The sequence below is a fragment of the Aptenodytes patagonicus genome, chromosome 5, assembly GCF_965638725.1.
Source record: "Aptenodytes patagonicus chromosome 5, bAptPat1.pri.cur, whole genome shotgun sequence".
Lineage (NCBI taxonomy): Eukaryota > Metazoa > Chordata > Aves > Sphenisciformes > Spheniscidae > Aptenodytes > Aptenodytes patagonicus.
This window is the reverse complement of record NC_134953.1, coordinates 33,497,733-33,524,234: the sequence shown is the minus strand read 5'-3', so window position 1 is coordinate 33,524,234 and position 26,502 is coordinate 33,497,733. Positions and strand designations below refer to the sequence as shown.

The following is a 26,502-nucleotide window of genomic DNA, read 5'->3' as shown; positions in this document are numbered from 1 at the left end:
AAAAATCTATTCTATGATTGCTGAGAATAACATCAGACTGTATAGGTCAAAAATTGACTGACATCACTCTGGACAAGCATTATTGAGACACACAAAGAAGCTGTTGTGCCTTTAAGCTTATGGTACATTGCAATGCAGTAAATGAAAAGCCACTATTATGAGGGGATGTTTATGTCAGTATCTGAAACAAATCTTCTTTTTACTAGGATAATACTGTCTTAAATTGTTAACTGTTGATCAGATAAACAACATGTGATAAAGATCCTATAATCTCTTTTCATAAAATTTGTTTTAACCCTTTAATGGCTTTACATATTAAATTATTACACATTATTGAGCCTTGTGAAAGCTTGTAATAGCTGTAAATAACATCCTAACAGAGTTCTTGTGTAAGCAGTAATGCAAAAATTCAGGATTAGATTTTAAATAACACAGAGATTAGATGCTAAAATTTTCACAAGAGATTATGTATCAGTCACTACCAGGAACTCGTATCCCACCCCATTCCCACTCTTCACTAAGAAAGCCTTTTGGGCTTTTTGTAAGAAGAAACTAATTTGATCTCCATGATCGGACTGTAGATTTAAGAGATGTTCTACACAGTACAGGATATAGAGAACCTCTATGACGACGTATTACCAAGACAAAGGTGACACCATTTCAAAGACACAGCACGCACAGGACATAGTCCTAGTGGTCCTTCAGTCCTTAGGCAGGATTAGTGAGAAGCAGGAGAATGGTCCCGACATCATCACTTCGTCCCCTCGACCTTTTCAACAGATAGCTGAAACAAATGGCCTTTGGGTAAGGGGAACATTTAAAATAACACTACCCATCTCCTCTCCTATGCCTCAGAGACACAAAGCTTAAAATAAAGCAATTTACTACATACCGATTACCTGAATCTAGTGCCAAGGTGACACGGGGCATGTTTATGAAGTTGGTACAGATGGGTGAGGAGTCTGTCTTTCAAACCCCATCTTTCAGTGGGACTTAACGGGCACAATCCCTGCCGTGCTCTCCAGATCTGAATTTGCCTCTCAGACAGACGTGATGGCTATTAGTTGGGACAAAACTGTATTTTGGCCAATTAATGTAGTTTCTGTGACAACCCATCTTCTTTATGTGACACAGATGTTTGAGCAGACCGAAAGGAGATGGCCCAGGCCCCACCTTGAGGAGTGCAGGCCTGGCACTTGTCAGGGGCAGGTGGGCACTGAGCCGCAGGAGGCACTCCCGGCTCAGACTCCTCCGTCCCTCCAGTGCTGCCACTGTCATTACCCACACCACAGAAGGGGGGACGGCCCACCATTGCACAGAACACTTAAGGTACAGGACCATTACGAACATTAGGCCCTGGATCCTCAGTCTGCCACCATGAGCGCGAGGTGACATTTCTCTGCAGGTGACATGGCTGCCACTCGCCTCTTCTAAGCCCTGGGAGAAAGGAGGAGCTGCTCAGGCAGCCGTCTGCAGGCTAAAGGTGAAAGCACAGCCATGCTCTGCCGAGAACTCTCACCCGAGCACGTGCTCACGTCCCTGCAGCGTTTCTCAATATGCCTGGCCCCGGACGGCATTTCTCAAAGCGCTATCTCCCTCCTCGCTTTTCACAGCTCATCGTCTGGCTGCACCAACTGGAAAGTGTACTTTAAATAATTTATTATTCACTGTTCAGATGAATTCCTAAATCCTACCCTCCATCTAAGAAAATCCCCAAGTACGAATTATCTATATTAGGTTAAAATTACCCATAAAGATCAGAATGAGCGTAACTGAAAAGGGTGTGGGGTGGGGTACGACTGCTTCAGAGCCACCTGGGGCTCTTTATGAGTGGCTGGAGCACTTTTACCTGACCCTGAAACACTCGTGTTAGAAAGAATGGGATTTCAAAGTATTAGCCCCTCTTTTCAATGTTTGGTTCACTCACAGGAGGAAAAGAAAATCTTGAAAAGTCTCAACTTAAAATCCCCTGCATTATCACATAAGTGGCCAGGAAGCTTTTCATACTTTTTAAAAAACTGTCTTTTTTTTTTTTGAGAAGGAGCAACTTAAAAAGTGTAACAACTATTACAGCTGATTTGAGATTCCTGGATTGTCATTTTGCATATTTTGCTTTGAAATGTCAAATTCTCGTCTCAAATTGGGACCGGGAAAAATGATACATTATGGGAAATCCTGTTCTGAGAAAGGTAAAATTGCTGTCTGAATTATCAATATCAATAAAGGTAGATTTGTGTATACATCATGTGGATTGGAAAATCAACGTTTCCTTTAATAATGCACAAAATGATAAAATATAGTGGAGACCTGCATCCAATCCAAATCTGTCAGAAACTATGTTTTCCACTACCACTGTGTGAGTCTTCCTCAGAAAGACTGATGAACAGAAGCTGCTTGCCTATTTACTACTGCTTTGCTACAGAAATAACACAGAAAGTACCATGAGGGAGATAAAAGTGTAACAAGCTGCATGTGTTTATTCCAAGTTGCTGAGTAGTTAAAGGTGTGTTTTCTGAACCTCTTAAAATTAATACTGATGTCTACGCTAATTTGAAGTAAAATGGGGACTTTCAAACCAGATCCATTTGCTTGTAAGGTGATCTTAACACAGAGAGGTCCGAAGAAGCCGGAAGAAAGAGAAACAAACTAAAAATCTAAGTCTGCCAAAGAGCTTTACATGTATGCCTACATCATAAGGTTACAGTCCAACATAAAATGTACTGAATACCTTTACCTCGATGACTTCATGGCAGAGATCCCATCAAGAATCAAACTCAGGAGAACCTATATTCTTCTTGCAAGGGGCAAGTCAATAACTCGCTGATGAGTAAGTATTCAACTGTGGAAATATGTAATCATGTTTTTTATTTCTGTAATTTTTATGCATGTCTGAGTGGGATAGAATCAAATAGAAATAATCTCAAAATGGATTTATTGAGTGATAATTACATATTCAGAAACAGGAATGTGTTAAAAAAATGAAAGAAATGGCACAGGCATGGAAATGAGAGCTACAAAGTACACTGAAGTTAGTGGGAGTTTGCTGTGTTAATGGAATTTGGTTCAATTACTAAATACAGTTGAAAAATTTAGTCTGGAAAGAGACTTTGTTCTGGTATGTGGTTTTTTTTAAAAAGCCAAATTGGAGGATTTCTTTGACTAAAGACTGCACATTTTATTTACTCTTTGTCAAGCCATTGGGTTTATTTCCATTAAACATTACTAATGCCTTGTTTTATTTAAGGCAACTTCACCCGGATCTTGAAAAGCAAGAATTAATAAAGTTTGTGACAGGTCAAATAGTTGAAACTCTTGAGATACTCTATCCCTGAGTGTTACTCAGATGACAGTAGCGTCTTTTTGTCATATACTATACTACCAAGGCATGATGGGGTCCTGGGGCCATTAGCCACTGATAAAGCAGTAGTGCCTGAACTACTTACCAGTGGAGTCAATAAATACCTTTTTTACCCTAAAACTCTGAAGGAAAGCTCTTCCTCTCCACTAGAAAAGCAGGACATTGAGATAAGTTTCTAGTGGAGCTGAACAAAGCAGAGCAGCTTTCCAGCCACTGCGAGGCCATAAAGCAGCATTGTGGTGTGACGATGGATGCGGAGCGATGCTGTGTCTTGCAGCTCACACACAAACCAGTCTGTCCTGTGGGAAGACGCTGCATTAACTGTGCCACTATGAAAGGAGATGCAGTAGCCGTCTTTTACTCAGAAAGCCCTTGTACCATTGTTACATACAAAACCCAAGCCATATGAATCTGAAGATTTTTATCTGTCACTGTACACAACAGTTTAGATAAGGTGGCCTTAACTATAAAGGAAACAGAAGTGAGCAAGATTTGAATTACATGCCAAATGATTTAATGCAACAGCAAACTAGTGTCTCTACACAAAGGTGTTTGCTGCCTGGCTCATATAAATGGCCTAGCACAAATAAGCTTTATATATTTGAGGCACTGCAATTTGTCCATTCTCTGTAAGTACTACTCCATTTACCACTAGTCAGTGGTAAGGAAGTGACATTGTAAACTTTATAGTAATGATAGGGTTTTTCTTCTGCCAACACTAAATGTGTGTCCAAACCTAAATAAAAATAAGGTTTTTCTTTTTTCACAAAATATCGATCTTGGTTCCTTAGTGTACTTTTCTCCTACTTTTGAGAATGACTATTTTCAGGTAAAAATCTGTTAAACACATTTTTAAAATGTTTTAACATAGCTGCGCACATACCCAGAGATTTCGTGTATTCAGTTCATCAACTCTTACTGTATTTCTGACTCCAACTCAAGAATAAAACTTGCCATTGCAACAGGAGTTCCTGTGTACAGTATAGAGGCAGATATGATCCTGTTCCTTGATTTTCAGATGGATACCAAATTCTTTCTTCTCAATTTTGTTTTTTTAAGAAAGCAAAATATCATTCTATACTACACGGTGTATTTTTGAAAAGACTCCTTCTAGGCTTCCATTTATGACAATGAAAATACATATACATATGCTTTTGATATACTGCTGCAAATATGCAGAGTGCAAGCTTTTTTCCCCCCCTCTTTTTCTATTTTATACTATCAATGGGTGCCTTTCAAATATTAGTGCATAATTCATCCATAGATATTAATATTTTGTATCACGGTAACAACCAGGAATAAACTGAAATGTAAAAAGAATGCATTTTTTTTCCAGGTACATCTATTTCTTCTAAAATGACATAATTCTTAGATGGAGAAAAAGATATTTTATAGCATCTCCCCAGGTGATATTTTGCCTCAGTTGAGCTGATGAGTTTCTATACTAGATATAAGCAGAAAAAAAAAATAGCTGGCTTTAGTTAAATATTTATTACAGACTTTCACTATGCATTACAATACTCCATTTAATTATTCCAATTACACCTGCTTTTATAAAAATAATTTTCAAGTCAGGATATTATTAATGGTTAGTTATATGTGTGTTTTTCTAGCTACAGTCTCTGCAATACAATGAGCCCTCTTGCCCTGACTTAAAACAATCGATTGCTAATGCTTAAAGTTAAGCATGCAATGAAGTGCTTCCCATATTCTGACTCAAACGCTCCACGTGTTACAGGTGCAAGACCCTGGGCACTGTCAAAAGGTTTGGCAAACAAATCTCAGGATCTGTTTCTTAATGAGTACGTCATCAAGCAGAAATTAACCTGCAACCCTATTAGATAGATGAGCATTGTTAAACCTGGGAAGGTTGCAGTGGATACAGTGGATACTGTAAGCCATTGTCAAGACAATTTTTCTATGTGCATTTGAATAAAGTCTCAGCCTCTTGAACTAGCCAACTTGAGGAGAGCTGCAAGGTCTCCCTTCAGATAATTCTGGTTGCTTTGTCAGGAGCACTACTCCTTGTGCTAACAGATATCCACAAGCCCTTGATGAAAGGTGCACGCCCTCCAGGAGCTTCCTTCTTCCCCCTCCACCTCTCCCCTGTCATTTAGTGTATAGGACTAATCTCCGAACTGGAGCCATTCAGAAATGGAGTTTGTCCTCAGAAGCCCCCACATCCTCAAAGCCGGCCCGTGGGTCAGTAGGTATATCCCTGGCAGCAACCGGCCACCAGCGAGAAGAGGAAGGATTCAGGCCCCCCCAGTGCTATCCATCACCATCACTGTCAGCTAGGTGATGAATGGCAGGTGTGGCAGCAGCCAGCTCCGGCCCGGGCTGTGTGGAGACAGGCACTGCTGGTACTGCTGTCACCCGCCGTCAGCCAGTGCCAGCTGAGCCTCCCAGCTGCCAGTTGCTGCCACCCAAGGCATAAAACATACACTCTGAACAATCACAGCAGCAGAGCCGAGCTTATAGACTGCATTATTAATTAGTTTAATGACGCTCAGCCCTATTAGAAAGCACAAGATAATTCTATTTGTGTATGTTTTAATTACAGCCCAAGCAGTGCCAAATTTGATCAACGTATCATCTTTTCTGTTCTGCTCTGTAACCGTGTTTGTATTAATTTACATCTGAAACAGGAGGAGCTGCTAAGCCCTACTGGGAATGGAGTTCCTTTTAGTTTTTAAACAGTGTCATCTTTCACATCGTGATGCTGTGCGAGACCTCTGCCTGCTGATAACAGTGTCATCTTTTCCTGTAGCCACAAATTAAAAGCAGGTTTACGACCACATGCTACTAGACCCTCCAGGGCCCCAGAGGAGGCAGCCAGAGAACAATTCATTCACTCATCTCTCCCCTTATCCATGATGGAAGTAGAAACAATTGCATCATTTAATTTACTATTGCAACGAGGATATGGCTCATTGGCCCCTCGTTGTTTTGAAGATGAATTTAATTAACCTCCTATGAATCTTGCCAATAAGCGTGGCAGCATCAGTATGGAACGGAAGATGTCAAAAAATCAGCTGCAGGGACGGGTAATCAGTATTTCTCAAGCTAGCTCTGCTGAGAGGACTTACGACTACAGAGTTTTGGCCCCAGCACAAAGCTAAGGAACATACTGAGTTAATACACTACTGACTTACCTCTGGGAATCTGAGCTCAGGTTTGACTTAGGCTACAGAGAAAAAGAGAGGTAATTGAATAATTCCTAATAGCCACATATATCTTTAATGCAAAAGCCATTTGCAATCACTGGAAAATAAATAATTGCAATTAACTACACTGTTAAGTAAATATACAGTCCCTTGGGGAAGCAATCTGCATGCTCTTATAAATCTGGCTACAATATGAAACTCATCACAATGTCTATGAGAGTAATTTATAATGAACATTTAGCAGGTGCCTCAGATGGGTTGCTGCGATTTACATTCATTAATAAAACTGTCCTTATTAGACCTGAAGTTTTATGCATTTTAATTTAATAAATTTTTATTACATTTTCATTTTACACAGGATTTTGTTTCCAACATTTCCTAGAATTAGCTTGTAAAGAAAGTTAAAATCTATATGAGACACAGTTATTTACAATGAACTGTTTGAGAAGATAAAACCAATCCAGGATCTTATGCACATTTCTAACTGGAATGAAAACACGATCTGAAGCTTGTAAGCTGTTAAGAATAATTTATTCCATGATATGCAGGTTTATCTTAGAAACAAAGCAATGTCATTTTTCTTTTATAAGGATGGCTTAATATCACTTTACTGAAGGAAGAAGGGAACCCTATTACAGCTTTAAACTACCAGCCACTACGGAGCAAAAGAACACATTAATTGAAGAACACAAGAAAGAAGGAACAATTCCTTTCATACATGTAAAAAAGGGCTCTTTTGCATGATCTCTACAACTACCTGAAAGGAGGTTGTAGCGAGGTGGGTGTCAGTCTCTTCTCCCAAGTAACAAGCGATAGGACGAGAGGAAACGGCCTCAAGTTGCACCAGGGGAGGTTTAGATTGGATGTAAGGAAAAATTTCTTTACTGAAAGAGTGGTGAAACATTGGAACAGTCTGCCCAGGGAAGTGGTTGAGTCCCCATCCCTGGAGGTATTTGAAAGACGAGTAGATGAGGCACTTAGGGACATGGCTTAGTGGACATGGTGGTGTTGGGTCGACGGTTGGACTCGATGATCTTAGAGGTCTTTTCCAACCTCAATGATTCTATGATTCTATGATTCTATGATTTGTAGCACTATATTGGAAGCTTTCGTTCCTAACTATTTAAAGGTTTAATAGGACATAACGAGGTTTTGATAGTCCTGGTTCAGTCAACATTTAGTCAATTAATTTGCTACTTTTGTAAGAAGGGGTCTGCTTGTGGTAGCATTTGCATACCTGTGCCTCTTTATTTCGTCCTGCTGTAAAAGCTGCAGGAAGAGGGTCTGTTCTTTTCTCACTTACCGCAATTAACTATTCTTCAATGGAGCAATCAGCCAAAAGACACATACCTCATCTCAGAAATATCTAAAGAGTTTTTTTCTTTGTGTCTGTGAGTCAGATTCTGAGTGGCTTAGGGGCATAATTGCAATGTTAAAACATGATGTGTGAAATGCCACTTGTGCTGATCTAAAAAGATGCATTAATCAGCTTCAGTTCTTGCAGAAGAGGAAAGAGAAGATTAGACTTACAAATGTTGATGTAAGTCTAGAATAGGTAGAAATAGGTTTCTTAGCTGTTGACAGTTTTCATTGTGTCAGTATTTCCAACCCTTCCAACTATATTCAACAACTCATGACTACAGAGCAGTAAGGTTTGAGATCAGTCTCAAAACATGCACAAATCACCTGAAAAGGCATATTTATTGCTATGTGTATATTCAGTATCTACTCTGGCATCACACAATAGACTATGAAACGTGTACAAGACATGAGTTTCACCTCTTGCAGATTTTGTGTCTCTAAGGAGAACAAAATAATCTAATTATATGCCCAAACACCAAAGATTGGTACATAGGTGTTTAAGTTACACTTCATAATGCAAACTATTAGTAATTTCACATCAGCATTCTTGACCACATTCTTCCTCATACTCTTATCATTTAGAAAAGGATTACTTTTCTATATACTTTTTCTTTCTTGTTTTAAGACCTAATTTCAATATTTGTTAAATAAGAACAGGAGAAGAGAAGAGCTGTAGACATTTCTGTTCTCCATATCCCAACCAGCAAATGGAGAGATGGGGTGGAGATGTGGAACTGGGTGCAGAACCTTTAGAGGGATGGAGAGAAAGGGAACGAGTGAGCTAGAGAGAAGATTGGGAGAACACACCCACAGGTAAGATAAATGTCTTAAAGAGAAACAAAAGGTATTTATCCATGGCCCCAAAGGCAGAAACCACATACCAATGCAGGACTGGGATAAGACAGCACCCAGGTACACAGGGATGGTCAAGAGCTGAGACAGGGAATCCTTACCCAGGCAGTTAATCCAACATACAGGTGTTTGCAGGCTCTTGCCCTTACTAGTTGTGAGCTCACTGCCATGTCTGATCCAGTTGCTGGAAAGATTCCTTCCTTCTTCAACTACTGCCACTCCATGTCATTTCTCAAGCCTGTCATGCACTGAGGTGCATGGGTTGTCATCTGTTCACCTTTGTTCTTAAAACATACTTCTGCTTTCTGTTAGGAATTGCCCATTTCTCGTTTGAGCCAAGGCTTCTGCAATTTCAGCACCGAATCATTATGCAGTTAGTAATTTTCTCATTCTGTTCCATGTGTAGAAGGAGAAATCAGAATTAAAGCAGTGAAAAGAAAGACTGCCATCTTTTTCATATTTTGAGGCTAAGGATTTTTTTTTATAAAGGGGCTTCTTCATGCCTTATGATGTGATGCCTTATGATGCCTAGCTGTGATGCCAATTACATACTTGAGACTTCTTTTCATTTTACCAGTGAGAAAGGACCCAACTGAAAAGTTTTCAGCAGTCTCAGCTGTTCGCATAAACCAGATGTGCAGCTACTACAATGTGTAGGTTGATACCCTCCTATTCATAAATTATTTGGTACATGAACAGCATGCTGGGCTGCATTAGGAGCTGTCAGCAGGTCAAGGGAGGTGATCCTTCCCCTCTACTCAGCACTGGTGAGGCCTACCTGGAGTACTGGGTCCAGTTCTGCGCTCCCCAGTATGAGAGAGACATGGACACTGTGGAGAGAGTCCAGTGAAGGGCCACAAAGATGATGAAGGGACTGGAGCATCTTTCATATGAGGAGGGGTTGAGAGAGCTGGGACTGTTCAGCCTGGAGAAGGCTCTGGGGGATCTTATTAATGTATATAAGCACCTGATGGGAGGGAAAGGAGAAGACAGCCAGGTTCTTTTCAGCAGTGCCCAGTGGCAAGACAAGAGGCAATGGGCACAAACGGAAATGCAGGAGGTTCCCTCTGAACATGAGAAAACACTTTTCTGCTCTGAGGATGACCACGCACTGGCACAGGTTGCCCAGAGAGGTTGTGGAGTCTCCAGCTTTAGGGATATTGTAAACTGAACTGGACACAGTCCAGTACAACCTGATCTAGGTGACCCTGCTTGAGCAGGCGGTTGGATTAGATCTCAAGAGCCTCCTTCCAAACTAAATGACCTGTATTCTATGATTAGGTCTGTTTGAAGATGCAAGTAAGGTACGAACCAGCATTAGCAGACAGGTTCATAGTCTAGTTAGAAGAGTAAAACCAACAGTGATTTCCAACCGTAATTCAAGACCCATGAACTTGAAAGAGCACATGTCCTAAGCACAGGTTTCCAATACATACTCTCTTCTGTTTTTGAAACCCTGTTACAGATTTGAAACATCAGCTATTTGAAATATCAACTATTGTAAATACTGCAGCCAACGTAGTCCCTGTGTAATCTTTGTGATCATTAATGTTACATTTTCCTTTAGCAGTGTTTCTCTGCAAGTGCATCACTATGCTGAAATGGTTTCAAAGAACACAATTTGCATAATCCCCACTTTAAACATTTTCCAGTTTAATGATTTTCTAATTGTAATCACATTTTCTGCCATACTAAATGGAATGGTATTTGTGGTCACAAAACCCAAAATCACCAGATTATTTCAAATCATTCAAATAGATTATGTTTATAAGGAAACAAACATGAAATTTGTAGCTATGGAAATTATAAAATGCTTAAAATAGTAAGTATCATTATCATATGGATTTACTAAAGAAAAATGTTTCTCAATTTTTGTTTTAATTTATGAAACTGCTGAGGAAAATATATAGTCACAGCTAGAAGAAATGTCACATACAAAATTTGTTTTCTGAAAATACTCTTAAAATAAACTGGGTTAAAGAGAACAATATTCCAAAGATATAGAACATGATTTAAAAATACTTTAGTGCTTCAGCTGCCATGTTATGCTGTCTAGAACTACTGTCATACAGCAGATGGTTCACTTATCCTGCACTGAGGAATTCAGCAGGGCCTACAAGAGCTTACCACTTGGCTATGAATTAAATGGATGCAGCCGAGATCTTAAATGTATACATATAGACATCTGCCCATCATCACTGCCTAGAAAAGATAACAACGTCTAGTTTGGTTTTGGATAGGGAGGCAGAATTGCATATGCTCATGACTATATACACTTACTTCTTTATGCTATGTCAGTATTTTTAATACAATTAAACGTTACTAATTTCTGCTGAATGCTCACTTGTCAAAGCAAAAAAAGGCAGAATTTTAGAAAAAGAAATGACTGCTGTGTTTGTAACAAGAATGTGCAATTCTTACACGCGCTTTTCCTGATGTATTCAAAGCATCTTCTGCAAATAATACTTAGTTGAAAAAAATACACACATACACACACATATATATTTTTGCGTCTGACAAGACAGCCAGATGATTAGTGATGACACCAATATTGCAAGGAGACAGCAAGAGCGTCATCCTGCCAGATGACTTGTTTTTGTTCAGGGAAGCACACCTATAAAGATGAGAAGGTAATCAAGTCTCCACATCCACCCACAGTCTGACCACCTCAGGTTTCCAAATCAATGCTAATTGCCTAATTAGCTATTAATCTTTTTGATGACAATTACTAATGGGTCATTTGTTGGCTGGAGTTCGCAAAGATCCTAGTTACTGCACAAAACACAGGACTCCATAATGAAACAAGTTCAACTTAAAATATTTCTTCATATTTGAGTAAGATCTAAATCAATTACTTCGACATAAAAAGCTGTTCATCAGCTTTTTTTTGAACAAAAGATGTTCAAAAGAGAGAGGTGTCTTACAGGAGGACGTCCATGTTTTGTAGACGAACACATCACAGCAGTAACAGGGAGTGCTCCTTGAACTTTTGCTGGCACAAGCACACTTGAAAAAAAGATATGACGCCACCACTGTCTTTTTCAAAATGAAAGGCCATATTGTGCCAAGACTGTATGATCAAATGAAAATTATGTGATACATTGTAGCACCAGCAATATGGTAGGAGCTAAAAAGTCATGCTAGAATGAAGTCGTTCCTATTTTACTGGATAATATAAAGTCAAATGGTCAGAGGTGGCAGAGAGGCACAATGCAAGTGAATGATGGAGCCAGATATGCAACTTCTTTATGAATAGTTATTACCTTTTAAAAAACATTTAATCAGCAATTCCAGTTATGGCTTATCAAATGGCTGCTTGGCAGAAGTCTAGAAAGGAAATATCTTGGTTGAATGTAACCCATTAAGTAGATAGGGTAGGTGTACAAGCATGAATTCCTAGTTTTAAGACAAGGACTTTGCTCCTTATTCCGCAGATAGAGCTTGAAAGCTTTTCGTAAGCCAAAATGACTGGAATGCTGGAACAGCATTTCTGTTGCTACCTTTATAAATGTTCATATATGATACACTATCCCTCTCCAGCTTACCAAGTTACTATCAACCCTAACAAAATGTCCTTTAGTGAGGGAAAAATGAAAACTGTTTTTTCTGGATACAAGTGAAGGTTATGGTTTACCTTGAGCAAATGGATTTTGTGATTAGTACGACTTTCTCCTAAAGACCTACAGTTTGCATACTGAACTTTATATTCCTGAGTTGCAATTCTTGGAATTGAGGAGCACACAATTATCCTTCTTCTTTTCTTGGAAGTACAAGGAACTTTAAAAGACTTTTGAATCAGCAGTCTCAGCCAGAAACAAGTTTTTACTCCAAAACAGTCAAAATAAGCCCAGTTTATTAAGCCTGATTGTACTTTCCTAAGATGGACAAATAGGATTAGGAAGATTTATAGGTAGGAGTTTCAGTGGATAACTAATTTTTTTTAAAATATGAAAATACAGTAATTCTCAAAGATTAATATAGACTGTTACTATGGCCAGCTGACAGCAAAAATACTCTTTCTTGGTCTAGACCCACCTAACACTTGAACAGTGATTTAAATAAAGCAAGACTGGTAAACTGACTCACTGAGATAGAAGGAACAGAAGGAGTAATATTTCTACCGATGACCACAGCCGAAGCTGTGAGCTGTGATGCTCTGGGCTGGTGCAGGGAAATAATGAGAGGAGGCAGCTCCTGACTGATGCACCGCATCAACCACCAAGTTCCAGCAAAGTGCTTGGGCGAATGAGAATGGGAACTCTCTCTTGTTTTTAAACATCTGCTCTAACAAACGGAGGGGAAAGGGCACCTCTGCATGTTAAAGACACAAAATGACAGCCCGCGCGGGATGCCAGTGCGTAGGCAGCCCTACAAATTTACTGATGGGGGTCACGACCCTCCCAGTTGCACTTCCATAGATCCCTGTGAATGAGGAGGCAAGGAGAGATTTATGGGACCGATTCTGCTTCTACATTTACACTAGCAAGTGTTTGTAGAATTTACAGAAAATACTAGATGCTAATGAGTTGTTTCAATTAAAAAAAATTAAATATCTATATAATGGTAAAAGTGGAGATTAGAATGGCCTTGGACCCATCACAGTGTGAAACCCTGTGTGGTCTACAGCAGTCACAGCAGGTGATAAGCTGCTTGCTCTCAGGGACTGACAGAAGAGAATTAACTTACTTCTTCCATGCATTCACTCACACTAACTTCATTTCTTTAATTTCTCATATCAAACAAAAAGAACCTGTCCTCCTCAGTTCTTTGTAATGAAAACCCTCATTTATCCCTCCACAAACTTCAGTTCCCTTCTTACCCTTAATGTGCTTCAGAGTTTTTAGTATCCTAGTTTTATTGAGGTGATAGCCAACTAGTCTTGTTTAATTTCAGAACCTCCAAGCATTTACCCTACTACCTTTTTTGAAGAACGAAAACACTAACTCATAATAATTTTTAAATTTCTGGAATATTCTTCAACTTCAGCCTACAGTATACCTCATTGCTGCTGCAGATTTCTTTAAAGTCACCTCATCAAATCTCCTTTCAATTCAATTTTAGAAGGTAATTTTCCAGAAATAGAAAAACTACCTTTGTCACACACACTACTATAAATTTGCAATGTATTTCTGATAACCACAAAGATTACAGTGACCTATTTGCATTATCCTTAAAACCCAAGGAGAGCAGAACTTCTGGAAAAATTATAGGAGAACCATCTTCTACACAAAGAAACATCACAAGTTCATGTTTCTATGAACTGCTGTGACAATACCTGTATCAGAGACATTGCAGAGAAGCTGATACATACTAGAATTCATAGTCAAACTAATGTAAAAGTTTATGGTAGTTTTGTACATGTTGTAGACACTTCCATAACATGCTGGGAATAGATGTGCTGGAAGATACCTGGAAGCAGTGGGCAAATAATTAGAATGCTGTACCACCCAAAAAATCTAGCACTTAAAAAAAAAATTCAGTAGGCAAATCTTTGAATTTAAACAGCAGCAAAATACTCGGCCAACTTTGCATATGTAGGATTAATTTAGCTGACCATCAGAAAAAAAATTAAGGTCTTAGAGCATGCCTTAAAGTGATCAAAACCTGAGGAAATGTAAATCTTTCTTTTGTATGTATTGCCTTACTAAATACATTTCCTACTTACAAGGTTTATTTTTGGAAACACTTCTGGCATGAAGGATGATGAACTGAAGATGTTTAGCACTAAATGAATGCGATGCCAGCAAGACACATCACAAACAGCAGCGCAAAAGTGTCTGTAATTTGCTGGCCCGAATGAGTCTACAACGCATCTTCAAAATGTGGTGCATTCTAAGAGGCTAGACTGCTAACAGAAGATTTTCTGGATGTTTTACAATAACAAAGGAGTGGCGCGTATCTCCCTTACGGAGGGGGACTGACCTCACAGCTCAGCTACACAGACCCAGCAGGATGTCAGGATCAGGCCCCCGATGATACCACCAGAGCAGATCAGGAACTAACTCAGCATCCACATTAGGAAGATTCACTCATGCTACCTCAGCAATAGCACTTGGCCATTACAAATTTGCCGGTACATTAGCCCAGAGGCATATTGTTCAGGATGAAAGGCATCTCCCACCAGACTCAGGTAGGTGTTCGCAAGCTGAATGCAGCAGACAGACCACAGCATTCCCCGTTTCTTGCCATGCAGCTCCCCGTCTGCACCCACCCGATAAAACCCTGAGTAATTTAAAATGCGCGTTGACAGGAGCAAGTAAAGTCAGAGTGCTAGACCCAAACAGGGTCCCCTAAAACTCGTCCTGAGACAGAGGCCCTGGGGTGAGCTCGGCCAGGGCCAGTGCTGGCAGCCCAGGTCCCCTCTGCGGTCCTGCATCCTTGTGCCAGCAGCCTGCTGCGCCTCCTGGGCAAGCACAGCTGGGGCAGCTGTCGTTAATGGGATAATGAGCAAAAACCTGCACCTACAGCATCTGAGCTGTGACAAAGCAGATACCAGTTGAGAGACCACTGGATCGGGCCACTGATTAGGTGTGCGGGTAACGAAGTAACAAGGCAATGTTTATTCTTCAGCCTCTTGATGCAGTGAGCCAGAGCGGTGATTTGCCAGGGATTTAGCTACAAGACAAACCTCTGAGGCTTATTACTACAGCAATACCAAACCTTTATAATTAACACTTAGTAGCATTTACACTTCTGTACGTTTATTTTCAGGTAAACAGTGGCTGGGGGCTTTAGCCTGTCCCAAGGAGAGGGTGGCATGAAGCATGCCTTAGGAGATCTCACAGCCAAAACCAAGATGGGGCATCACTGGCCGAGACCTGGCAAAGAGACCCCGATGTCCTCGATGCCTGGCACACACCCAGAGGATACAAATGTCTGAGACTTCAGGAAAAAAACTTGTGGTTCCAGGTCCTCTCATGCTCCCTGTATTTCGAATCACACATCGGCCCAAGAAAACTAGACTAAAACGGAACCTTATCATTGGCCCTTTTCAGGCTGAGGACAACTTTAAAATGCTTTAAATGGGTGAGCTGTAGGTATTTCTCTGAACACCATCATGCCAAGCTACAAATTATGCTCAAACTATAATTCAAATCTGCTGTAAAACAACTGTATTTGCTATGCTTGTTACGCTACAGATGTCCTATTTCTTTCTTGCCAGTTTATCCCTCTGGACAACGCACTTGTTAATGCACACATGGATCTCAGAATTGCCAGAAGCCTTTACCTGTTTTATTGACCCCCCCCTGGATTACTCCAACAACAGTAAAGCAGATTTTCCTAGCAAGGAAATCAATATGACTTTAGATTAAGGTTCCCATAAAATGTTTAATAAATTATATATTAATGATTTATTGTCTATTAATTATGAATTAATAAGCACAACATTTTTGGCATCTGATATAGCACACTGCACTTCAGTGTCTGGACTCCACATTTGAAACAGCTCTCAGATTCTCCCTTTCAATGGCTTAATTGAGAAATCCTTTAGAAATACACTTTATTCTTTGTGTTTGGTATAACCACAGTCTACATTTCCACAACTCATGTATTGCTCATAGCATCTTAGTGTCCAAGCGTTCAGCACATTGTGGTCTCAAGAGGGAATTCAAAAGGTCAGCAAGAAAAGCAGAGATAAATTTAGTAATATATACAAAGATGACAGGTCAATGGATTAACCCTTAAAATTCCTAATATTAACTACAGTGCTGAATAGTCAAAAGAATGGTTAATGTCAGTTTGCGTAGGCACACGTTTAGAATGCCAGAAGGGACCAGGATATTTTTTGGAGTGTGAGGTTCCTACATGAGCACAGGCTAACACTTTGGCTGGCACTGAGTGTTAGATGGCCATTTTTGTTCCTGCTCTGCCACTGCCAGTTGTGCACAGCCTTGGTCAAGGCACTCTGCCCTCTGCCAGCTTTGGAAAAATGGCACAGTTGAGAAACACCATTTATAAACTAGTTTGTGAAGTGATTTGGGATTGGATCTTATACATCTTATATACAATCAAACCATTAGGTCCTATCTACAATAATTCCTGCTACAGGTGGCCTGTAACTCTGCCCTTCCAAATTATACTTTAGAAACTGATCTGTCTCCTAGGAGCCTAGACTTCATTGTCAAAACAGAGTGCTATATGCTTACTACTGATTTATTCATGGCTGTTCCGATGTTAAGATGCTGTCAAAGACACACTGCCTGTACTATCACTTCTGTGTAGTAAACTGCATGAGACAACCATTCCTTAAATCTTTCGGATCTTCTGACATACCGGTTTATAAACTGTACCAAATGCAGAAGACTACAAAACAAGCTTAATATGACTTTAACTGTGCATACGTAAATTACAAGTGGAAGTTTCTAGATCAACTTTAATTATGTTTAATTAATGTTGCAAAGTAGCTGGGTGAAGTTCTGGTTAATGGGGTATGCTACTTCTCAAAAAAAGCAACAGAAAATATGTATTATTCTAATGCTTTTTACACTCACACATGCATGCACCTTATCTAGGAAGAATGGGTAAATGAATTTGATTCATCTTCAAATTACATCTTGTGTGCTCATATGCAACAACATTAATTGACACTGGTAAAGCATTCCTAAGATGAAAAGTACTGTGTCAGGACTAAGAATCACCTGTACTCTTACTACCTGTTGTGCAGTTCGTTCAGTACGCATCATCTATGGCTAGTGACATTATTTTGTTACAAGTGGATCGCTTTGAAACTCACAGATATAAATACAGGAATCAATCTATTGGTAATAAAGCAAGCATTCTCTGCAGTTTCAATCCTGCCGACTACTAGGCAGTTAGTAAGTTGGGAAAAACTTACAGTGCCCTTCATCAATACTGGGTATAGGAGATAATTCTCCTGCAGCATGACTGATAGAGGAGTTCTCAGACAGGAGCATTCTCAGTAATACTACTGCACCACTAGTGAATAAAAAACAAACAGGCATAATATTTCAAAAACAAGTAATCTATAAACATTGATGATAACTATGGTAACCGCAGTGTAGCAGAGCAGAATTTAGTCCTTAACATATGCAGTACGAAGCTGCATATTCTGAATCAGTGACTTGAATTTCATTTCAATTATGCTTTAAGTTTGTTGGTTAAATGATTGCAATGTATAAAGGATTCCAAGAAGGAAGTTACTAGCTACATACGCAGTGCTGTAATGTCAAACTCCTGTTTTTCAAGAGATGAAGGACTAATCATCACGTAAGGAAGGAGAACTGCACTGCACCTGTATGAGGGGTAGCCAGCCTTTGACACACAGGTCACTTACTTCCCACTGCTTGATTTACAAAATAAAAGCTTTTGGTTTAGAAGATACATGCCTATCCTCAAGGACACCAAAAAGACACTACAGTACCTCTGAGAATTAAAGTGGGAAAACCATGAGCTTAAACTGATTTTCAACCTGGACATCATTTCTGACCCCATGTTACCTGGAGCTGAGCTTTAGCAGTAAAGTCAAGTCAAAATCATGAGTAATCTCAACTCATGATGAAAAAGGTTTACTGCATTCTTTTTGGCTTTATACAAATCTTCCAGTCACCCTTCCACGCTGAGATGCTACTGTCACAAAGGTCTGCAGAAATGTCTGCTTGTATTTTTAAAGTGTGGAGTTCTATCACAGACATTTAGGAAATGTCTCTTTTTTTCCCCACAGAGTAGAAATATAAACCAGCACTTACTCCGCTTGCAGTAAATGACTGTGAGATTCACTGTGAGCTACAAACACATGGCGAAAGTCACAAACATACAACAGAAATGTGGTATCCTGTGCTGAAGCCCGAAGAGATTTCCAACAAGGAATCTGCATGTCTGCCAGTGGAAGAGACTCTTGCATACATTGTGAAGACTCCAGGTCTCATCTTAGATGGTCACCCACATTTTCTCCTTTCTATACACAGGTCCATGAACAGGTGGCATGGACTCTGCAGTCCACCAGCATCTACAGCCGATACTCACTTCACACACTTCTACTGAGAAGAAATGCAGCATGTCAGCTGTGTTTTTCCTGATTGCTTCAGCAGATTCACAACAGTGGGTTTTAGTTACCTGTCAGAATTTCCTGTTAAAAGTATTCTTAGCCAAGTCTGATGTCAATATTAAGATTAGTTTGTTAAGTCACTTTTAGCTTTTCCGCAGGAAAAAATATTTGAGAAATAAAACCTGGTAGGGTCTACAACAGCAGAAAAATAAAAGTCCTACCTCTACTACTGCTTTGGCATCCAGTCTAAAGTTGAAATCTCCAAAGACAAAATACGAAACTTTCTCAAACCGCTGATCTATAATTCTGGAAAAAAACAAAACAAAACAAACCTGTCATTCAGCTTTACGTATATGTGAGGATGCACAAATACACATATCTTATCTTCTCAGCACAATTTCAGAAATAATTATTGGAACAATCAAAACTACCAGTTTATACTGGAACAATATATTAACCATGGTTTTGGGCTGATTTTCTTTGCTTAGGCAATTCTATCTCCAACCCCAGTAAAATAATGCATTAGATTTCCCCTGTCTGGCTGAAAGAGCAATTTGGAGGAAAGCAAGTTTGCAGCAGTTAGTACAAATAATGCAGAACTGGCATTTGGGCATCACAGGAATCTTGAGGGCATCATGGAGGTACTCCACACCTTTGAAAGTTTAAGTATATGGCTTCGGGCTGGGCAGCTAAGAATTAGGAACCCCAAATTAGCGGCGAGTTCAGAATACGTCTACCTTTGAGTTTACTTATCTGTAAGATTGTGATCATAATGTTTACTAGCGTTTGTTAGTACTCTAAGAACTATATGAGAGAAGTGACATGTTAGGGATAAACATTAATCATCACAGCTGATAGAGGTTTTTCCTGGCTCAGTTATAGTTCTCTGAAAGACATTTTTTTGTTCAAAGCAGACTTTTACTAACACCTAAAAGGTGATCTTTTCAGATGTGGAGTAAAGATTGACTTTTTTCTCAAGCCTTTGCTCAGTACTAAACAGGGAGATAAGGCATTACTGTTCATCTTTCAAATCATGTATTATTAAAAATTGTTATTATACTATTAACTTATCTATTATTAACAACAATTGTCTGGTACTCCTAACAATGTGCAGTTTTATATGCTTCCAGAGATCTTGGCATTTGGAAATCCACTGATTCACGCTTAATTTCAAAACAGGAATCAATACAATTAATTTCCTATCAGTAGCTGAGGAAGGTATGAAATACCTGAAATGCGGCTGCTACAGCTACAAAGAATATACACAGACAAAACAGAAAAAAACCTGCATTGGTATACTAGATGTACAATAGATAAGAAATAAGGAACAAATGCAAGGCGATACACTGTGTACTTTCTGGGAATATATAAATACATAAGTGTTACGATGCCAGAAATCCCAGCTGAGCCAGAGGCAGGGGCCCATATAGATAGGTAAAGGATTATAAAGTAATGCACAGTTAAGTAGGCTTCCTGGAACAATACTGCCCAGCAAGGAGGCATTCATTTCAAATGGCTTTAAAAGTTTTAATACATTACATCCATTTAGACTTTTCAAAGCTATAAAGAAAGATACAACATTGGATTTACAGTGAGATACTGCTTCTCCTCTTAAAAACATCTCACATTTTTAGTCGACGGTAATCTATTATGTAAGGAATATTATTCTATTGAAAAATTAATGTGCATTGGACCTAAGGTAGTGATCATTTGAAGCAAAATCTCTTGCAAAGACTTATCCTTTTCTGGTATGAAAACCTCCAAATCCTCCATTCAGCTGACAAATTATTGCAGGTACTGTTAATAAATACTGTCTACTGTCAGCTCCCAGCAAGCACTGAGAAAAACCTGTCACTCTTGACCTGTACATAACATTAGTTTGATTAGTGCCCTCACGGCACATTAAAGGAAAATGAGAACTTAAAAGTTAAACCATTTACATTACCACAATTTGCTAACACTATCATTGCAAAATCTGGTATGCAACTTATACATAAGAAAAACTGATTTTGCTTTGCCAACTTTCCTGATTCATATCTTAGTTTTGGCTTTGCTCATTGCCATTTACCGCTGACAAAGAAATGACAGATATTGCAGGAATGACATCAAGGTCTAAAGAAGGCCTCTTAAAACAAATTGATATTATGAGACTGATGCCTGTGATTGTATTATGCAAAGATGGATTTTCCAAATAAACAGACTATTCCAAAAATAGCCAGTTAAAATGTCTCCTACCCGATGAACAAAACAGCTGATTAGTCTGCTTCTGATCAATTAATTAAAATTCAGTCATTTCATAGTCTTGCACATTACCTGATTTAAACATGATTTGCATACAAATCAATGCCAGCTTTAAAACGGATAATTTTAACCAGTTGCTCCCCTTGTAGTTTGTCTTGTTGGACATTTTAGAAACAGTGTCTCATGACAGACTGAAGTACAATAGTGATAATGTTACTTCTCAAGAACTACGAGACACATCTCTTCCTGACATATCTCCTTTTCACAGGTGGTGAAATTTAGGTGTACAGTAAAATTACCAACAGTGGCAGAGCAAGGGATATACACATTTATGTATTTATTAAATGATCTGGGATACCTAACAATAAAATATGCTTTAAATGACTCAACTTAATACATGTATGTAACCTACTGTCCTTACCATTGGAACTTATTATTAGCTGAAGAGTTCCCAAATCTTAGAATTATTTCAGCAATTTGGTACTCTGATAGCTCTATTTTGAAATACTTACTGGTGCCTACAATGGCACTGAATCAATGGCACAAGAACTAATTTTCTTGATTGTGCTTTTAGAATCAGCCTCCAAGTTAACAAAGGAGATGGTAATAAAGACGAGCACAGCAATATTTCCTCCCATAGGAACACGCAGGAAAAACACCCGGCACTGGGGGGACTCGGATAGAAATCAAGTACTGCAAAACACTGTGAGTCTCGCCAGGACCAAGGACATGCAGTGAAGGTATTAGGACTGCAGCAAGAGCTAAACAAAAGTGTTCCATTCCTCTTGTTTCCGCGTTCTAAGCCACAAATATATACAGTTCATCATGAGTACAAGTAAATGAGAACTCAGAAGACAATTTTTTTTTTTAACGAGTGCTTGCAAATGAACTAGGAAGGCTTCAAATTCTGCGTTATTCTACTTTGCTCTGTGTTTCTATAACAATACCCTTCCTTTAACCATGAATCAAATAATCCTTTAAAAATGTTGCCATGAATCAGTCAATGGAGTGATAAATCTGAATCATATAAAAAGAAAGCAGCCAACCTATGTCACCAGCATTAATCTTATGTTTTTAGTGGGAGGACCTAGTGCCATTTCCTTTAACTTGCACTTGCTGACTACCAGATTATCCTGAAGGGCTTCAACATACTTTAAGGCTCTATTCTTTCCTGTACAACTTTTCTAAATAGCTTGTGACAAAATAGGCGACTCAGATAAAAATTTCATGCCTGTAGAGAAGCTACAAATATCTCACTTCCACAACTCTGTATGCAAGAGCAAACAAAAAATCATCAATGCCTTAACTAGCTGTGCTGCTTCTTGTGACCTGTGCAGGGCCATCAAGAGACGATGGGCAATCAGGATGTATCCAATGCTTGAATGCAAATAAAATAGAAAACTTTTCAAACAGATTACAGCCCTTCCTTTCCAGAAAGGGAAGTCTTCCCTTTGAAAAGGCTGGAAGAACATGTTCACTCTTCTAATCCTTTGTTCTTGCTCCAGAAGGTATCGCTTATGAGAAGAGAGTTTACTTGCACTTAGAACATACCAAAGATATCTCTTTTACTTCTGCACATTTTGGAAATCAAAATAACAAATTCAATATGGCAGATAAGGACCACTGGAAAACAAGCACGCTTATGACTGGGTTTATTGATGACCTTGTTAAACTTTAAAGCACACAAATATAAATGCCATAGATGATTTCTCTTCTGCTAGTTCCACAAACAGGGAACTTTTAATTGCATAAGGAGTCCTTGATAATAGTATTAGATTCTTCACACTTGGAACACATTACCTTAATTATTTTGCCAGTTTCAAACTAATTCTACATTTTTAACTGATGGCTCTACACTGAAAGTCTTCTGGACTGGTTGGGTTACTCTTTGTTTCTTTTCAAATTCTGTTGTATTTCGAGAAGAGGCAGACTGCAAACAGAACAGCTTTTTGGACATGACAGGACAGTAAAAGAAGGAAACACTCAAGCAACTGTAACTTTCAAGTAAAGTTTACAGTCAAAGTTAGTCACGTGCTTAAATGTTTTGATGAGTCAGATCCATGGTTCACACTTTTTTTTAAGGAGTAAACATCACTGGTAAGGGTGCAAGTTAATGTTAAATTACTATAGCAATTTCTTTGCTGCAAAATAAATACGTTTAACTCTTATTTTGGTCTAACAACTGCAGGTTGCCTCACACTGGATATCAGCAGCTGCTTTAGAAACACAGAAAGAAGTTACTGTGTCTGCACTGGAAATGTACTTGCTCTGCTGCGTCGGTAAGACTTCTAGCAAAATGACCTCCACTCATCAGTGCTTTTTAGCATGGCAGTCCCCTGACATTTTCCTAAAGACCTGTGACAAAAACTCTCTGTTATTCTGGGTGCATCAGGAGAATTATGAGAAACCTCTGAAGCCCTCTGAGCTACGATGCTGAATAGCTTTAGCTTGAGCTAGATTGGCCTGCCTGCGATGAAAGCATTACCCAGCCCAGAGCAGGGGCTGGCTGGACCCGTGCGATAGGCAAACCTCAAGAGAAGTCAAACAAATGCCACAGTAGAAGCAAATGCTCAGGGTTTGGTCTTGGAGCCTAGGCTATGTCAAATTACTTTGATGTAAAGACAGACCCCTCAGTCTGGATGGCAGCGTCAGCTGAACGGATTGTGAAGGGTAAGGTTTTTCAAAGCTGTTTAGGAGATCTGGATGCCATATTCCTACCAAGACTGAAACAAGTAAGAGGCAGAGGTTCCTCTTCTCCTTGATACTACTGGAAATCTGGGTCTAGTTATTAATTTTAGTCTCTACACAGAACACCAAAAGTAATCGCTTAGTGCAATCTTAAAATGAACAATTCCGTGTTATTGGATTCACTGAAATCCTTTCGTAATTTACTTTATTTTAAAGTACTCATTATAGTAGTTACAATTAAAGATACTTTATGAAATGTACCCTCTTTTATAAAAGCTATATGGTGTACTGTATATACATTCCAAAGCACTGAAATTCAGCCAGAAAATAATAGGGCAATTAGAAACATGACCGACTTTCCCTTGCTTTCATACTTATCCCCCTCCCATACTGTCACAAGAAAGGAGAAGACAAGGAAGCGGCTAAATATCAGTAATTTGGTCATGGAAGAGAGCAGCTGAACGTGATTCAGTGTGACAAGAGGCACTGTGATTTGGCTAAACCATTTCTCAGGGCACTTTGTAAGGAGGATCAGCAGCATTATTCCTTTAATAGCCATGTCTAATGCAATAGCCAGCTGGGTTTTGTCCCAGACCAAGGTATCAGCATCAGGTCAGAAGGTAACATTCTGTTTACACGATTATTTCCTAAAGCACTTATCTTCTCCTCGGTGTGAAAGTTGACTTTTCTGTTTGTAAGGAGGCCTAAAGAATTGAGGGAATGGGAAAAATTAGCTACACTGAGCTGGAGCTGAATGGCATTAAGTGGGAGGTCTGAGAAAGGCTGCTGTGGCGCTCAGCAGGACACCTTATTAGCCGCGTCATCGCAGTTCATTCAGGCAAGCCATACCAGTGTCACCAGCATTCCCACACAAAGACAAAGTTCTTCACACAGTCTATAAACATGCCTCCCTGGCCAATTCATCCTAACTTGACACCGCTGAAAAGAGGGCCTTGAGGGTTTTTTTTTTTTTTTTTTAAACACAACAATAACATAACAAAACAAAACAAAAAACTTGCAGCTCTGCCAAACAGGCTGAATGGAAGAGAAGGAGGGACAGTGTCACGTTTCTTGGGAAGAAACAATCCAGAGGTCAAGCCATATTTTATTCAGTGAGCAAATTTTTATAATAACTAAATGTGTTTAAGCTAAATACTAGCTAATATGAGCACTTCCGTATTTCTTGTACAGCTTCTAGGGTAAGATATCTTTCCACAATCTCTTCATTCTTACACATTATCCATGCAGAGGAATTTAAGGTCCAAAATCTGCTTTTACAGAGGACATGTGACTGCCTATATAAAATGTCCTTTCCTTAGTAAAGGAATACAAAAATCACAACTAACTACGCAGAGAAGAGAGGACAGCTCAGTCTCGGTATGGCAATCATTTCTCAGGTTAAACTGCTGATCTTGTTTACTGTTGACCTAAGCAGAGCTTTGAACCACAGGTTCTGTTTTGATCTGAAGCTAGTAAAAGTAACGCTGGCCTACGTCTCTGCATGGGATGGTAAAACCTTTTCACATTTCAGCCGATCAGTGAAGTGTTCAGGAAACACTGTGGAGGTTGAGCCAGCAGGGCCATTTGCACCCTTGCTGTGTGCAGCGCGGCAGCCTGGACCCCCCTGCCCACATCCACTCGCAGTAGTCACCGCGCAGCGCCACCGGGAGGGTCACCGAAAGGCTACTGGTGCAGAGGCAGTGCTGCCAGGTGCTCCGCAGCCCTGTAAGCATCCTGCAGCCAGACCCTGCAGGCAGCAGGCTTGTACCTCATGGCCGCACTTTGCAAAGGGCATGCTCAGCTAACGTTTTCTTGACAAGAGAGGATCTTACCTCAAAGAGGAATGTTTAGAAAGGGGTAAAAAAAAAAAAAAAAAGCAGAAAGTGACTTGACCATCTCGTTGGTGGGAGCCAAGTGCTAGTATGGAGGTAGCAGGTGACCTACGGATAAGAAGGTTATACACACTTTCTTCTCCATAAATTTATAATGCCAGAGGTAATAACAACTCCTGCAGTGACTTCTGGTGGAAAGTCAAGGAACGACGACAGTGAAACCTGTCTTCTACCACAGCCATGTTAAGGAACTGAAGATCAAGAGAATGGAAATGATAGGTTTTGGCTTATACAAAACTAAACGCAGGATTGCTGTGTGGCCTTTCAGATTTCTGCCGTTCCTATCCTCATTACTTTTTCCTTTATAAGTTTTAGTCAAAGAGATCAGCTTGCACACCTGCACCTCAAGAACTGGTCCGTGGGGGATCCACCTCCAGCAGAGGTTTTAGAGAAAGCTTTGAAACAGAACCCTGTCATCTCTTCTGCGTATTGCCTACCTTCTGCAGCACAGTCAGCGCTCAGCTCACACCATTTTGTATTCTCAGATATATGTTTAGAGAAAAATTCCAGAAAAATCCCCATCAATTCTGAATAAAAGTTACCTGGTGACTGTCTAAGTGTGCCTCAAAAGACGTGATGTAAGTGCCTTCATTGGCATGCCTAAGGTGTTGTAGCACTGTCATTAAAAAGATAAAGTTTATCACATTTTTGTGCCTTGTTCTTTCTGATATAATAGCTAAAACCTATTAATAACACCAAAACATCTCAAAAGGTCAAGCAGCATACAGCAAGATGAAGGGAATTGTCAAGAAGCTTAGGCAATCATCTTAGCACTCAAGACATTTGCCAGGGCTGTTTAACTAATATGTGATGTTCACTTTTAATTTCAATATAGTGCCATTTGGGCAAAAATGTTGTATTTTTTAATTAATTACAATGTCAGCAGCTATTAAGATTAAAAGAAAGACCACATCAATAATAAATACTTAATCCAAA

General features: G+C 39.5%; 1 protein-coding gene across 3 annotated transcripts in view; it reads right to left on the bottom strand.

Moving 5' to 3' along the window:
• The window catches only part of INPP5A (inositol polyphosphate-5-phosphatase A), a 260,525-nt gene that overhangs the window by 59,864 nt on the left and 174,159 nt on the right, over nucleotides 1-26,502 (bottom strand). For all 3 annotated transcript variants that reach the window (XM_076339286.1, XM_076339284.1, XM_076339285.1), the window contains exon 9: nucleotides 18,967-19,051. In XM_076339286.1, the coding sequence (XP_076195401.1) occupies nucleotides 18,967-19,051 (85 nt within the window). The remainder of the gene's footprint in view (nucleotides 1-18,966; nucleotides 19,052-26,502) is intronic.